Genomic DNA, 12796 nt, shown 5'->3' with positions numbered 1-12796 from the left:
AGGGCTACTCCTCCTCCTTTGACATTCTATCTGTCCTTTACAAAATATTGTGTACTCTGGAATATTTATTGCCCATCCCTGATCACCATTTAACCATGTCTCCGTAATGGCAATTAAATCTAAAACATTTACCTCCATTTGTGCCACTAGTTCATCTAGCTTACTGCAAATGCTTTGTGCATTACTATAAAGAACCTTCCATTTAGTTTTTTTACATTTATTCCCTGCAATACCCTAAGGCGGCACAGTGACACAGTGGTTAGCACTACTGCCTCACAGCGCCAGAGACCGGGTTCGAATCCCAGCTTGGGTCACCGTCTCTGCAGAGTCTGCACGTTCTCCCTTTGTCTGCGTGGGATTCTTCCGGGTGCTCCGGTTTCCTCCCACAGTCCAAAAGATGTGCAGGTTAGATGCATTGCCCATACCAAATTCTCCCTCGGTCTACCTGGACAGGCGCTGGAGTGCGGCAAATAGGGGATTTCACAGTAACTTCATCGTAATGTTATTGTAAGTCTATATGTGACACTAATAAGTAAACTTTAAACCTTTATTCTCTGATGTACAATTTTCATTTAAATCTCTGGTTAAATGGTTGGCCAGGACACTGGTCCCAGCCTGGTTTAAATGGAGCTCATCCCAACGGAATAGCTCACCTCTTCCTCGAGTACTCGTGCTCATGCCCCATGAATTAAAATCCCTTCTTCCCATACCACTCTTTCAGACACAATTTAATTCTCTAATCTGTGTGACCCTATGCCAATTTGCATTCAGTTCAGGTGATAATCCAGAGATGTTCTGCGTTTTAATTTAGTCCCACACTCCTCATATTCTCTGAGCAAAACCTCATTCCCGGTTTTACGTAGTCAGTATGCACAACGACTGGATTTCCCTGTTGCACCCGACATTCCTCTTCAGCTGCGAGGAGATATCTTCAACCCTGGCACCAGGTAGGCAGCATGATCTTTGGAGATCCTGGCTGTGACTGCAGAGAACTGTATCTATTCCCCCTCCAACTAAACCCCCATTTGAATGGCATCTTTGATCTTGTACCAGTCCACTCATCCACCTTTCAGTTCTTCTTTCACCTAGATCGGTAGCAACACCTCATGCCTGTTGGACAAAGCCAGGGGTCGGGGCTCCTCCAAGATTACATGCTGTTTCCTATACTTGACTTGCAGTCACACTCTCCTGTCCCTGACCATCTCTAAGATTTTGTCTAATGCAGGCGGTGTGACTGTCTCTTGGAAAAAGGCAAAACTTCCCCCTCCCTGACGTCCTGCAACATCTAGAACTCAGACTCAGCTCAGCAACTTGGAGCCAAAGTTGTCCAAGCTGCAGACGCTCTCTGCAGATATGGTTATCCAGTATTGCCATGTATCCCAGTTTCCCCACATGCTGCAATCTGGCACCCCACCAACCCTGCCATTTCTGTCCAACCGTACTTATTTAATTGGTCAATTAGTTAATAATTTGCATAAACAAAATAGAAAGTTGCACTCACCTAACCTGGAAACAAGGAAAAACAGTCACTAATTATTGAAGATGGAGAAAAGAACAACTCCTTGGCCCTCTGCACCGAATTCCCTCCAGAACCAAATGCCCAATTAACACTGTCGATGTCTCTCTCACTGCAGTATAGTCTCCTTTCCATACTTATTCCATCAATAATTGAATTTCATTAGTCGAATAGCTGTCGTGATGGGTTTTGAACCCAGGAGTTCATGGAGAGTTGATTGCTCAGGTTTAAATAAGCAACCAATGCCTCTCTTTCAGGCTGATTTGCTTTGTCTCTTTCTACTCTCTGCACTCTCTGTGCAAGGAAAGGCCAGTTGAGGTGGTCAGCCAACTCAGCAGAGACCAAGGACCAAATCAAATCACTGACCCTTAACCGTACACAGGCCATAATGGAGAAGATGGAACCGTGCTTCGCAAAGGTAGAACTGGACCTTACCTGTACCGCTCCATGTACTGCGAGAGCTGAGAGTGAGCGCAACACAACTGAGAAAAGAACACAACAAAGCATGAAGAAGCTCACTTCTCATCTTGAGGACCAGAGATTCCTATACAATACTCCTATTTACCCAACTCCTTCCCGGTGGCACTTTTACAAGCAAAACACATCTAGAAACCAAATACAGATTGAAAGCAAAAATCTCCTGGACAGGGTACAAAGGCAGCACGGTGGCACAGTGAGTGGTTAGCACTGCAGCCTCACAGGGCCAGGGACCCGGTTCGATTCTGGCCTCGGGTCACTGTCTGTGTGGATTTTGCACTTTCTCCCCGTGTCTGCGTGGGTTTCCTCCACAGTCCAAAGATGTGTGGGTTAGGTGCATTGGCCATGTTAAATTGACCCTAGTGTCAGGGGGATTAGCAGGGTAAATGCGGGTTACGGGAGTAGGGCCTAGGTGGGATTGCGGTCGGTACAGACTCGATGGGCCAAACGGCCTCCTTCTGTACTGTAGTAAATCTATGATAAAGAAAGGGAAACTGGTCATTAGGTGTCAGCCGTGCCATGGCATTCTCACCTCAGAAGGGTGTGGGTTCAAGCCCCACTCGAAGGATTTGAGAGTATAATTTAGGCAGACACCCCCAGTGCAGCACTCAGATGCTATTTTTCAGATGAGCTGTCCGAGGCCCCACACCTGCTCTCCTCTAACTTATTGATGCTATCTACGGTCAGTGAACCTCTGAAATCTTCTCTACTCACATGCTCTGCCTCCTCATTGTGTTTTAAAGCCAAAGACTAGAATAACCTCATTCTCTACAATCTGTAAGTACTTAAACCCAAAGATTCAATCGCCTCATTCTCTGTATCCTGGCAAGCATGATATTGAACCGTAATCCCAGACTACTCCATCACCATCCCTGGGTATGTTTCCGTCTCACCGACAAGACAAAAACAGCAAAGGTGATTGCACAGTGGTGCTGGAGGAGAAGTTCATGAATATCCCCTTCATCAATGACAGTGGCAGCACATCCAACACAAAAGAAAAGGCTGAAGCATTTGCAAATATTTTCAGCCAGAAGTGGCGAGTTTATCATCCATCTTAGCCGCCTCAAAGTCCCAGCATCACAGAAAGCAGTCTTAAGCCAATTTGATTCACTACACATGGGGGGCTCGGTTATTAAGTGATGTTAATGCTACTGAGTATCAAATTGAGGTGATTGGACTCTCTTTTTGCAGTTAGTCAATACCTACTATTGGTATGAATGATACTTGCCACATATCAGTACAGGCCTGAATGTTGTCCAACAAGTTTGACAACATGCAGGACTAAACAATCCATTTGTTCAGCATCACCACCTTAAACATTTACTTCCTCTATTAGTGTACCACAGTTGTTGTGTATCATGCAAAAGATGCACTGCAGCAACTTGTCAAATTCTTTGACAGTGCCTCTAAAACCCATGACCTTTACCAACTCAAAGAACAAAAGCAGCAAGTGCATGGCAACATGGGGAGCTGCCAGTTCCCCTCCTAGTACCACACCACTCTGACTTGGAAATATATCACTGTTCCTTCATCATTGCTGAGTCAAAGTCCTGGAATCTGTATCTAACAAGTCTGTGGGCAGATCTACACAACACAGACTGCAGTAGTTCAAAAGGCAGCTCACCAAAGAAGGCAGCTCAAATTATTTATTCTCATCATCCTCCCCCAACTCCTCATCACTCTCCACCCTTAACATTTCACCCACCCTAATCACACTCTCCATCCCTTCCCACTGTTGGTATCCCACTCAGCTTAGGTTTTGTGAGCTGAACCAGCTCAGGTCCCATGAATGAATGAATATTTTAAAAAGCGCGATTTCCCAATTCTCTACAATCTATAAATGTTAAAACACAAGCTTGCCATACCTAACTACAATTTGATTTTAAATAGCTGCCAATTATTCACATCACTTCTTTAAGAGGCTCCAGTATTTAATGAATTTTAATTCCAGATACTGCCACATCAATAGCTCAGAAAGCTAATACCTAGAATCATAGAATCCTACAGTGCAGAAAGAGGCCATTCGGCCCATCGAGTCTGCACCAAACACAATCCCACCCAGGCCCTATCCACATATCCCTACATATTTACCCACTAACCTCCCCTGTTGACTCAGCTCACAAAACCTGAACTCCATATCTGAAGCTCCTCAATCCTGAAACCATTCCTGTGAAATTTTTCTGCTCTCTCTCTCTCTCTCTAATGCCTTCACATCCTTCCTAAAGTGCAGTGCCCCATAATGGACACAATACTCCAGCTGAAGCCGAACTTGTGTCTGACTCATGTTCAGCATAACCTCAAAAATAAAAGCAAAATACACAGGATGCTAGAAATCTGAAATAAAAAACAGAAAACAACCAGAAAAAAAGCAAGTAAAAAAAATGGAAAAACTCAACAGGTCTGGCAGTACCCATGGACGGAGAAACAGAGTTAATGTTTCGAGTCCAATATGACTCTTTTTTGGAACTGAGAAGTGGAAATGTGATGCGGTTTAGTGTTGAAAAGGGGAGAAAAAAAAAATCGGTAGGTGGAACATTAGACAAGGTCAGGGATAAAGTTAAAAAAGTTAAAGCTAAAGTTTATTTATTTGTCATAAGTAGGCTTACATTCACACTGTAATGAAGTTACTGTAAAAAATCTCCTAGTCGCCACGCTCTGGCACCTGTTTGGGTGAATTTAGCACGGCCAATTCACCTCACCCGCACATCTTTGGACTGTGGGAGGAAACCGGAGCACCTGGAGGAAACCCACGCAAATTCCACACAGAGGGTAACCCAAGCCGGGAATCAAACCTGGGTCCCTGGTGCTGTGAGGCAACAGTGCTAACCACTGTGCCACCGTGCCGCCCCATAATGGATACGTTAGAGGGGAGAAGTCAGCCTGAAAGAAAAATACATGAGAACAGACTGGCACTTGGGGGTGGGGGCATCATCAAAATGGGGCAGCGCTGATGATCTGAAGCTGTTGAACTCAGTGTTGAGTCCAGAAGGCTATAAAGTACCGAATGAGAAGCTGAGATGCTGTTCCTCCAGTTTGTGTTGGGCTTCACTGGGACACTGTAGCATTGTAGGTCTCACTGCAATTGTGCTGGGCTTTGGTAATGTGGCACAATGTGGTTTTGGTCTTCATACCCAAGGAAGATATGTTTGCCTTAGAGAAGCGGGTGCATTGGATTGATTCCTGAGATGGGAGGGTGATTCTATGTGAGATTCAGCACAATGGCCCTATGCTCTGTGTGGTTCAGAAGAATGAGGGGTGGTGTCTTTGAAGCAGGGAAGATTTTGAAAGGGCTTCACGTGGTAGATGTTGAGAAGCAGTCCTCCTGGCTGGAGAACCTAAAATTAAGGGGCAGAATCTCAGGATTGACGGTTGACCATTCAGGATGGAGAATAAATTCCTTCATTTAGAAGGTTATAATTCTTTGGAATTCTCAAAGAATTGTGAATGCTCAGTTAATGAGTATATTCAAGACAGCAATAACATGTAATTTGGACTCTTAAGAGGATGTGGGGATCAGATAGGAAATTAAGTTTGGGTCACAGTTCAGCTGTGGTTCTGAATGTAACAATAGGCTGAAGGGGCTGAATGTCTCACTCTTGCTCCTATTTCTAATATTAAAAATGTGTAGGAATTTGGGGAATGACTGTGGATTTGGATTGATTGCAAAGCTCTACCAAAAATAGCACAGGTACATTGGGACAAACGGACTACCGTGCTGGGTCATACACTGATTCTAAATGACAAAACCCTAGTTTCACCGAGGTGGTACCCACCTGTGATCCTGTCACCTTGTAGCTGTGAATGCTAGTGATGGTATCGATCAGGTTGTGTGCCTCGTCAATCACCAATACCTGTCCCTTCAGTTTGATGCCAGATGCCAGCCTGGTCGAGCTGTGAAGCAGCGTCTGGTACGGCATCACCACCAGCTGTCAGGAGTAGATAGAACCAAGGAAATTCATCAGAGAGAGAGAGACAGTGTTCATTCACTGCACACTTCAACTAGTCAAAGTACCTGTCACCCAACAGTCATTTCACAACTTCATAAAACACCAAAATTGAGAGATTGGGTCGGCTGGGCCTGTATTCACTGTAACTTAGAAGAACGAGGGGGGATCTCATCGCAACATAGAATTCTGACAGGGTTGGACAGCCTGGATGCAGGGATGTTGTTTCCTCTGGCTGGGAAGGGTTCTAGAACAAGGGATCACAGTCTCAGGATACAGGGTAGCCCATTTAGAACTGAGATGAGGAGAAACTTCTTCACTCAAAGGGTGGCGAACCTGTGGAATTATCTACCTCAGAAGACTATGGAGACAAAAATCACTGGATATATTTAAGGAGGAAAAAGATAGATTTCTAGACTCTAAAGGTGTCAAGAGGAATAGGGAGAGGGTGGGGAGTGTGTCATCAAGACAAGAGGACCAGTCATGGTCATATTGAATGGCGGAGTAGGTTCAAAGGGTCAAATGGTCTAATCCTGCTCCTATCTTCCATGTTTCTATGAGAAACAATTGTTGAGCAACAGCAACCAGATATCACATACAGCTGGGTGGGAATGAAAACAGAAAATACTGGAAAATCTCAGCAGGTCTGACAGCATCTGTGAAGAGAGAATAGAGCCAATGTTTCGAGTCTGGATGACCCTTCATCAGAGCTGGTGGGAATGGTCCTGGAAGTGCTCAAAATTGAAGCCTCATGGTTTCAGATACATCAAGGTCAGAAAAGATATTGTTGATACTTCCTACACCTCTCTCTCCATCAACTGATGACATGTTACTTCGCAATATTGAATACTAGTTGAAGGAAGCATTGAGGGTGGCACAAAATGTGTTGTGCGTGAGATACTACAAAGTATTTCACCAATAACTGGGTAGTACAACAGACCAGTCCAGCCAAGTTATAAAAATCAGGCAGACAAGATGTGTGGTAGGCAATGAAGAACCAACATGAGGAAGTAACCTACCTAACCTCATCCTCACCAACTCACCTTTCTGCACATCCATAAGTAGACAAACTCTCCCCACAACCAGCACTGAGTTGAGTGAGATAGACTAAAGGAGGGATCAGACCAGAAGATGGATTCTCTGATGAGTGGCTCACCTCCTGATCCTTCAAAGCTCTCCACCAGCTAACAGTTCAAGTCAACAATGAGATGGAATACTCAATATAACCAAAACAGTACAGGTGCTTCAGCACTTGAAGCTCAACAGCTCAAAGCAGTTCACACACCACCCCAATTTGGACATGTATCACTGGTCCTTCGTTGTTCCTGGGTCAGGATAAGTAACACCCTGTCTAACAGCATTGTGAGTATACCTTCACCACACGGAGTGCACTGGGTTCAAGCAGAAAACCCATCAAAACTTTCATAAGGATGGGCAATAAATGCCAACTGTTCCAATGGCTCAAACATAGAAATTAGAAGCAGAAGTAGGCCATTCGGTCCTCCATCATTCATTTTGGCTGATCATTGAAATCAATATCCTGATCCTTCCTTCCCCCCATATTTTTTGAAGTTTTAAAGTTTATTTATTTGTTGCAAGTAGGCTTACATTAACATTGTAATAAAGTTACTGTGAAAATCCCCTAGTCGCCACATTCCGGCACCTGTACCCTCAATCTCTTTAGCCTCTAGAGCTATATCTAATTTCTTCTTGAAATCAGACAACATTTTGGCCCCAACTACATTCTGGGATAGTGAATTCCACACATTTACCAACCTCGAGGTGAAGAAATTTCTCTTCACCTAGTCCTAAAAGGTTTACCCCTTCAACCTATGACCCCTAGTTGTGGATTCCCGCACCATTGGGAATTTTCTTTCTGAATCTACCCTGTTAGAATTTTATAAGTTTCTTTGAGATCCCCTCTCACTCTTCTAAACTCCAATGAATATAATCCTAACCGATTTAGTCTCTCCTCATATGACAAACCTGCTATCCCAGGAATCAGCCTGGTAAACCTTCGCTGTACTCCCTCTATAGCATGGACATCCTTCCTTAGATAAGGACACCAAAACTGCACACAATACTCCAGGTGTGAGAACAACCCGAGAACACATTTTTAACTATCTGGGTTTGAATTTTGTTGCCAAACACTCATTGACAAGATGAACCTCCTTCTTACCTGGGCTGGTGGAATGGCATAGCGACTGGCATAGTACGGACATGCCTTCATCTCCTTCCCCAGCAACACCATCTGTTCAATGTCCTTCACCTCCACCAGCAACTCATCGCGCAGAAACTGCATCTGCTGGTGGCTGTAGAATGGGCAAGTCACTTGACTCTTGCGTTTCCGCTTTGGACTCTTCTTCTCATCCCCACTGTGCTTTCTTTCAGCTTTTAGAAAATATAATTTGAATGTCAGCTCTCACTTCTGTCTGACCACGTATCTACTGCTCAAAGCTTGTTGGAGCCAATGGTCACGGTCTCCATGTCTCTGGCAACATTCAATGAATTAGAATTCTCATTACATAAAACAAACCTGAGGTTCCACAAAATAAGTGGAATTATCATCGTCAATATTGTCTGTATAAAAACACACAAAGTCGCTGCCATAAAAAGACACCTGAATATTTGTAATATATTACCTGGTGATTTACCTTGCTGCTGTTTGTGGGACCTTAGTGTGCAGAAATGGGCAGTCACATTCCCTATCTTAAATTGACTATACTTCAGTATTTAGCTGGCCATGAAGCACTCTGGGACTTGCTAGTCATCAGAGATGCCAGATAAATACTGGAATTTCTCTCTTTCTATTTTTTTAAGGCATATCTTCGCAGTCACGCTGTTTCATTTACCCTTTTTTGGCACAATAGTGTGGGGGGCGGGGGGGGGGGGGGGGGAAAGAGTGGCGAAAGGATTCTTGAGCCGATTATCAACCCATTGAAATCATAGAAACCCTACAGTGCAGAAGGAGGCCATTCGGCCCATCGAGTCTGCACCGACCACAATCCCACCCAGGCCCTACCCCCACATATTTACCCACGCATCTCAGGACTCTAAGGGGCAATTTTTTTTTTTAACCTGGCCAATCAACCTAACCCACACATCTTTGGACTGTGGGAGGAAACCGGAGCACCTGGAGGAAACCCACGCAGACACGAGGAGAATGTGCAAACTCCACACAGACAGTGACCCGAGCCGGGAATCGAACCCGGGACCCTGGAGCTGTGAAGCAGCAGTGCTAACCACTGTGCTACCGTGCCGCCCCGTGAACTCCATCGAACATTCTTCCATAGCCACTGTTAATATTGGAACACAGGTCAGGCAGTTTACCCCTCAAGTCTCTTCATCGTGTCATTGATGGATCTGCAACCAAACCCCAAACACCTTTGCACCATATCTATTAATACCTTTAGTTAAACTTTAGCACTGCCTGATATAGAACAGGGGACCATTCGTCAGACAAGAAGGTCAAAGTTCATGCCCAGTGTCATTTTGAGTCAGCCAATCTCAGCAGCAGGTTGTGGTGGGACCTTGGCCTCAGCACCCTTGGGCTAGGGACAATACTAGATATGTCTGGTTTGGGCCCTACACCCGAGACCTGCCACAGAACATTGATATGTGGATGTCAGGCAAGGACAAAATCATGGTTACACGATTCTCAGCATGGTGAGGATATCACAGAGGTTCCGCCTGGGTGGGATTGTGGTCGGTGCAGACTCGATGGGCCGAATGGCCTCTTTCTGTACTGTAGGGTTTCTATGATTTCTATGACATGGTCACCTGGTCACAATGCATCTAGGCAGATGTAAATCTATAAAGGAAGTCTCCTACTGCAGGAGCCTGAGCTGCCAGCACATCTCCCACTACCTGCTCACCACACACCATACCCACCCTCGTCAATGTGGTTCCGACAAACCTCCCTCCCCGGACAGGGAAGGAGAGCAGAAAAATCAGTGTTATTGTGGGATGTGTGGCACTGCTGCCCCCTATTGGACTACACTTTGATTAGTCAGACAATAAATCCAAGCACAGAAAATGCCTTTTTTCCCTCACACAGTGAGCATCCTTCTTTGTGTATTTCTAATCACTGCATTCCATTTTTACTCGCATCTCCTGGATTTAAAGCTTTTTTTTCTCTTTCTGTTTAATGGAGATGGGTTCCATGCGAGTGTAAATATGCCCAGCAAGGCACCGAAAGCATGTAAACCAGATTTCAGGTTTGATTTCCAAGCTGTTAGCAGATCTTTAAAAGTCCATCTAGAAATCATAGAAATCATAGAAACCCTACAGTGCAGAAGGAGGCCATTCGGCCCATCAAGTCTGCACCGACCACAATCCCACCCAGGCCCTACCCCCACATATTTACCCGCTAATCCACGCATCCCAGGACTCTAAGGGGCAATTTTTAACCTGGCCAATCAACCTAACCCGCACATCTTTAGACTGTGGGAGGAAACCGGAGCACCCGGAGGAAACCCACGCAGACACGAGGAGAATGTGCAAACTCCACACAGACAGTGTTGCTCAGTAACCACATCAGATGGAAGGTTCTAGAATAACCACATACTTATACCATCTCTATGGCCGTCTACTTCCATCTCTGTAACATCACCCAATTCCGTCCACCTCGGCTCATCTACTGCTGAAACTCTCATTGATACATTGTTACCGCTAGACTTGACTATTCCAACGTGCTCCTGGCTGGTCTGCCCCACATACTGTAAACCTGAGGTCATCTAAAAACTTGGCTGTTTAAACAAAATTGGCTTAAAACTTGCATCAAGTTCATTCGATTACTGCCTCCATACTTGCGGACCTTTATTGGCCCCCTGTCAGCAACATCGTAATTTTAAAATTCTCACTCTTGTTTCCAATTCCTTCCTGACCATGTTCGTCCCCATCTCTGTAATCTCCTTCACCCACAATCCTCTGAGGTATCTGCACTAATTCTTAATCTCTTCAGCATCCCTGATCTTAATCATTCCACCATTGGTGGCCAGGTTTTCAGCTGCCTATGCCCTAAGCTCTGAAATTCATTCTCTACACCTCTCTGTCTCTATACCTCGCTCTCCTCCTTTAAGACACTCTTTAAAACCTATGTCTTTGACTCAAGCTTTTGGTCATCTGACCTCATTTCTCCCTGTGTCGCTTTGTCACATTTTGGTTCATAATGTTCCTATGAAGTATGGGATGCTTTATTCCATTAAAGGTGCCTTATAAATATTTGTTGTTGTTGACAGACCCGTCACATTATGCCCAACTCCTGATGGCATTAAACACAACCAGATAAGGTGAATTTACATGGTTAAAGCTCCTGAATTATAAAAACACCATGCTCGGGAAAGGAACATATTAACGGAAAACTGTTGAGCTGTTCGATTCCCAGCAATGTCTCAGATGGTGCAACTGGCAGCAATCGGGAGCAGCCTCAAAGAGAAGCAACATCCAAAAAGATTGCACCAAGAATAGGATGGGTAAAATAAGCCAACCCTCTGAAACCCAGCAAACAGCATAGAACACACCACCGCTGAGTAAAGTCCAGCCCAAAATGTCATCAAATGCAATAGGAACTGAATAACATTGTGGAGAGATGGCGAGATACAAGAGAAAACAAAGTAAGGGACATCTGAATTTTTGAATGAACTCAATAGCTTAGAGCGACCTTTTCTTATCCAATGGATTCCTCCAAGTCTTGGCTTGAACAAGGAGGACAAAGGGAATGTGGGACAGAGTGTGCATCTGCAGCGAAGGAGGGGCGAGAGAGGAGAGTTCAGATGTCCAAAAGAACATACTGGAGGGAGGAGAGAGAAAAATCTGTCAGGAGGAGCAGGATAGAGACAGATTAGCACTCATTTTATAAGTCTAAGGCAGAGATGAAGCCTAAAATAATCGCTAGAAACAGCTCCTTTTCTGAGAAGGGAAAATTGTTGCTTCAAGATCAGACTGAAAGACGACACACAGGGTTTTAAAAGGAGAGAAATACAGGTTCCACTCACCGCGTTTGTTCTTCTGCATTTCCAGGCACCTATCATTCATCATCTGGAGTGACCTGAGATGCCTTACCTCATCATTTACACACATGTTCTTCAGGATGAGGGGAAGAGAGAAGGAAGAACCGAAAAATCAAAGGTGCAGGTTCTCTTATCTGGTTACTTTTACACATTAGTCATTACCAACTGGAGTTCACGTGCTAGAATTCCGAAACACTACTTGTGCACAGCAGCAAAACATGGTAAAACAGAGTTTATTCAAAAATATAGGAATCCAGTGTTTCAGCAAAGCTTGCTCTGACAGGGCAATGCTCAGTGGGCCAGCTTCAACTTTTGTCTAGGCTCTCTGCTGCAACTGGCCTCAGCTCCCCCATTGTTAGTGAGCAGGGAAGCAACCTACACCCCATTCAGGATTCCTGCTCTTTACTTCATCTCTATTCGGGAGAGACTAGAGCGAGGGGAAAACGTTTAAAAATAAGAGCTCTCCCATTTAAGCTGGAGAGGAGGGGAAATATTTTCTCTTGGGTGTCATTTGTGTGTGGAATTCTGTTTTCTAGTAAGAAGTGGAGGCTCAATCATTGAATAGTTTTAAGGTTGAGTTAGATAGGTTCCTGATTGACAAGGGAGCTAAAGGGGGATAGGCAGGAATTTTTTAATGTTTATTTTTTAATGTCACAAGTAGCCTCACATTAACACTGCAATTAAGTTACTGTGAAAATTCCCTAGTCTGAAAATCCCACACTCCGGCGCCTGCTCAGGTACAGTGAGGGAGAATTTAGCATGGCCAATGCACCTAACCAGCATGTCTTTTGGAGTGTGGCAGGAAACCAGCGCGCCTGGAGGAAACCCTTGCAGGTACGGGGAGAACT

The 12796-nt window shown here is 44.7% G+C and overlaps 1 protein-coding gene across 3 annotated transcripts in view; it reads right to left on the bottom strand.

Annotated features, from left to right (window-relative positions):
* ddx11 (DEAD/H (Asp-Glu-Ala-Asp/His) box helicase 11) overlaps positions 1-12796 on the bottom strand; it is a 76920-nt gene that overhangs the window by 42834 nt on the left and 21290 nt on the right. For all 3 annotated transcript variants that reach the window (XM_078220282.1, XM_078220285.1, XM_078220284.1), the window contains exons 8-11: positions 11934-12021; positions 8117-8328; positions 5767-5919; positions 1952-1998 (exon numbers count right to left, since the gene is read on the bottom strand). In XM_078220282.1, the coding sequence (XP_078076408.1) occupies positions 1952-1998; positions 5767-5919; positions 8117-8328; positions 11934-12021 (500 nt within the window). The remainder of the gene's footprint in view (positions 1-1951; positions 1999-5766; positions 5920-8116; positions 8329-11933; positions 12022-12796) is intronic.

Source organism: Mustelus asterias, chromosome 9, assembly GCF_964213995.1.
Source record: "Mustelus asterias chromosome 9, sMusAst1.hap1.1, whole genome shotgun sequence".
Taxonomy (NCBI): Eukaryota; Metazoa; Chordata; class Chondrichthyes; order Carcharhiniformes; family Triakidae; genus Mustelus; species Mustelus asterias.
Note: the sequence above shows the minus strand (reverse complement) of the source record. Positions and strands in the feature narration are given on the sequence as shown.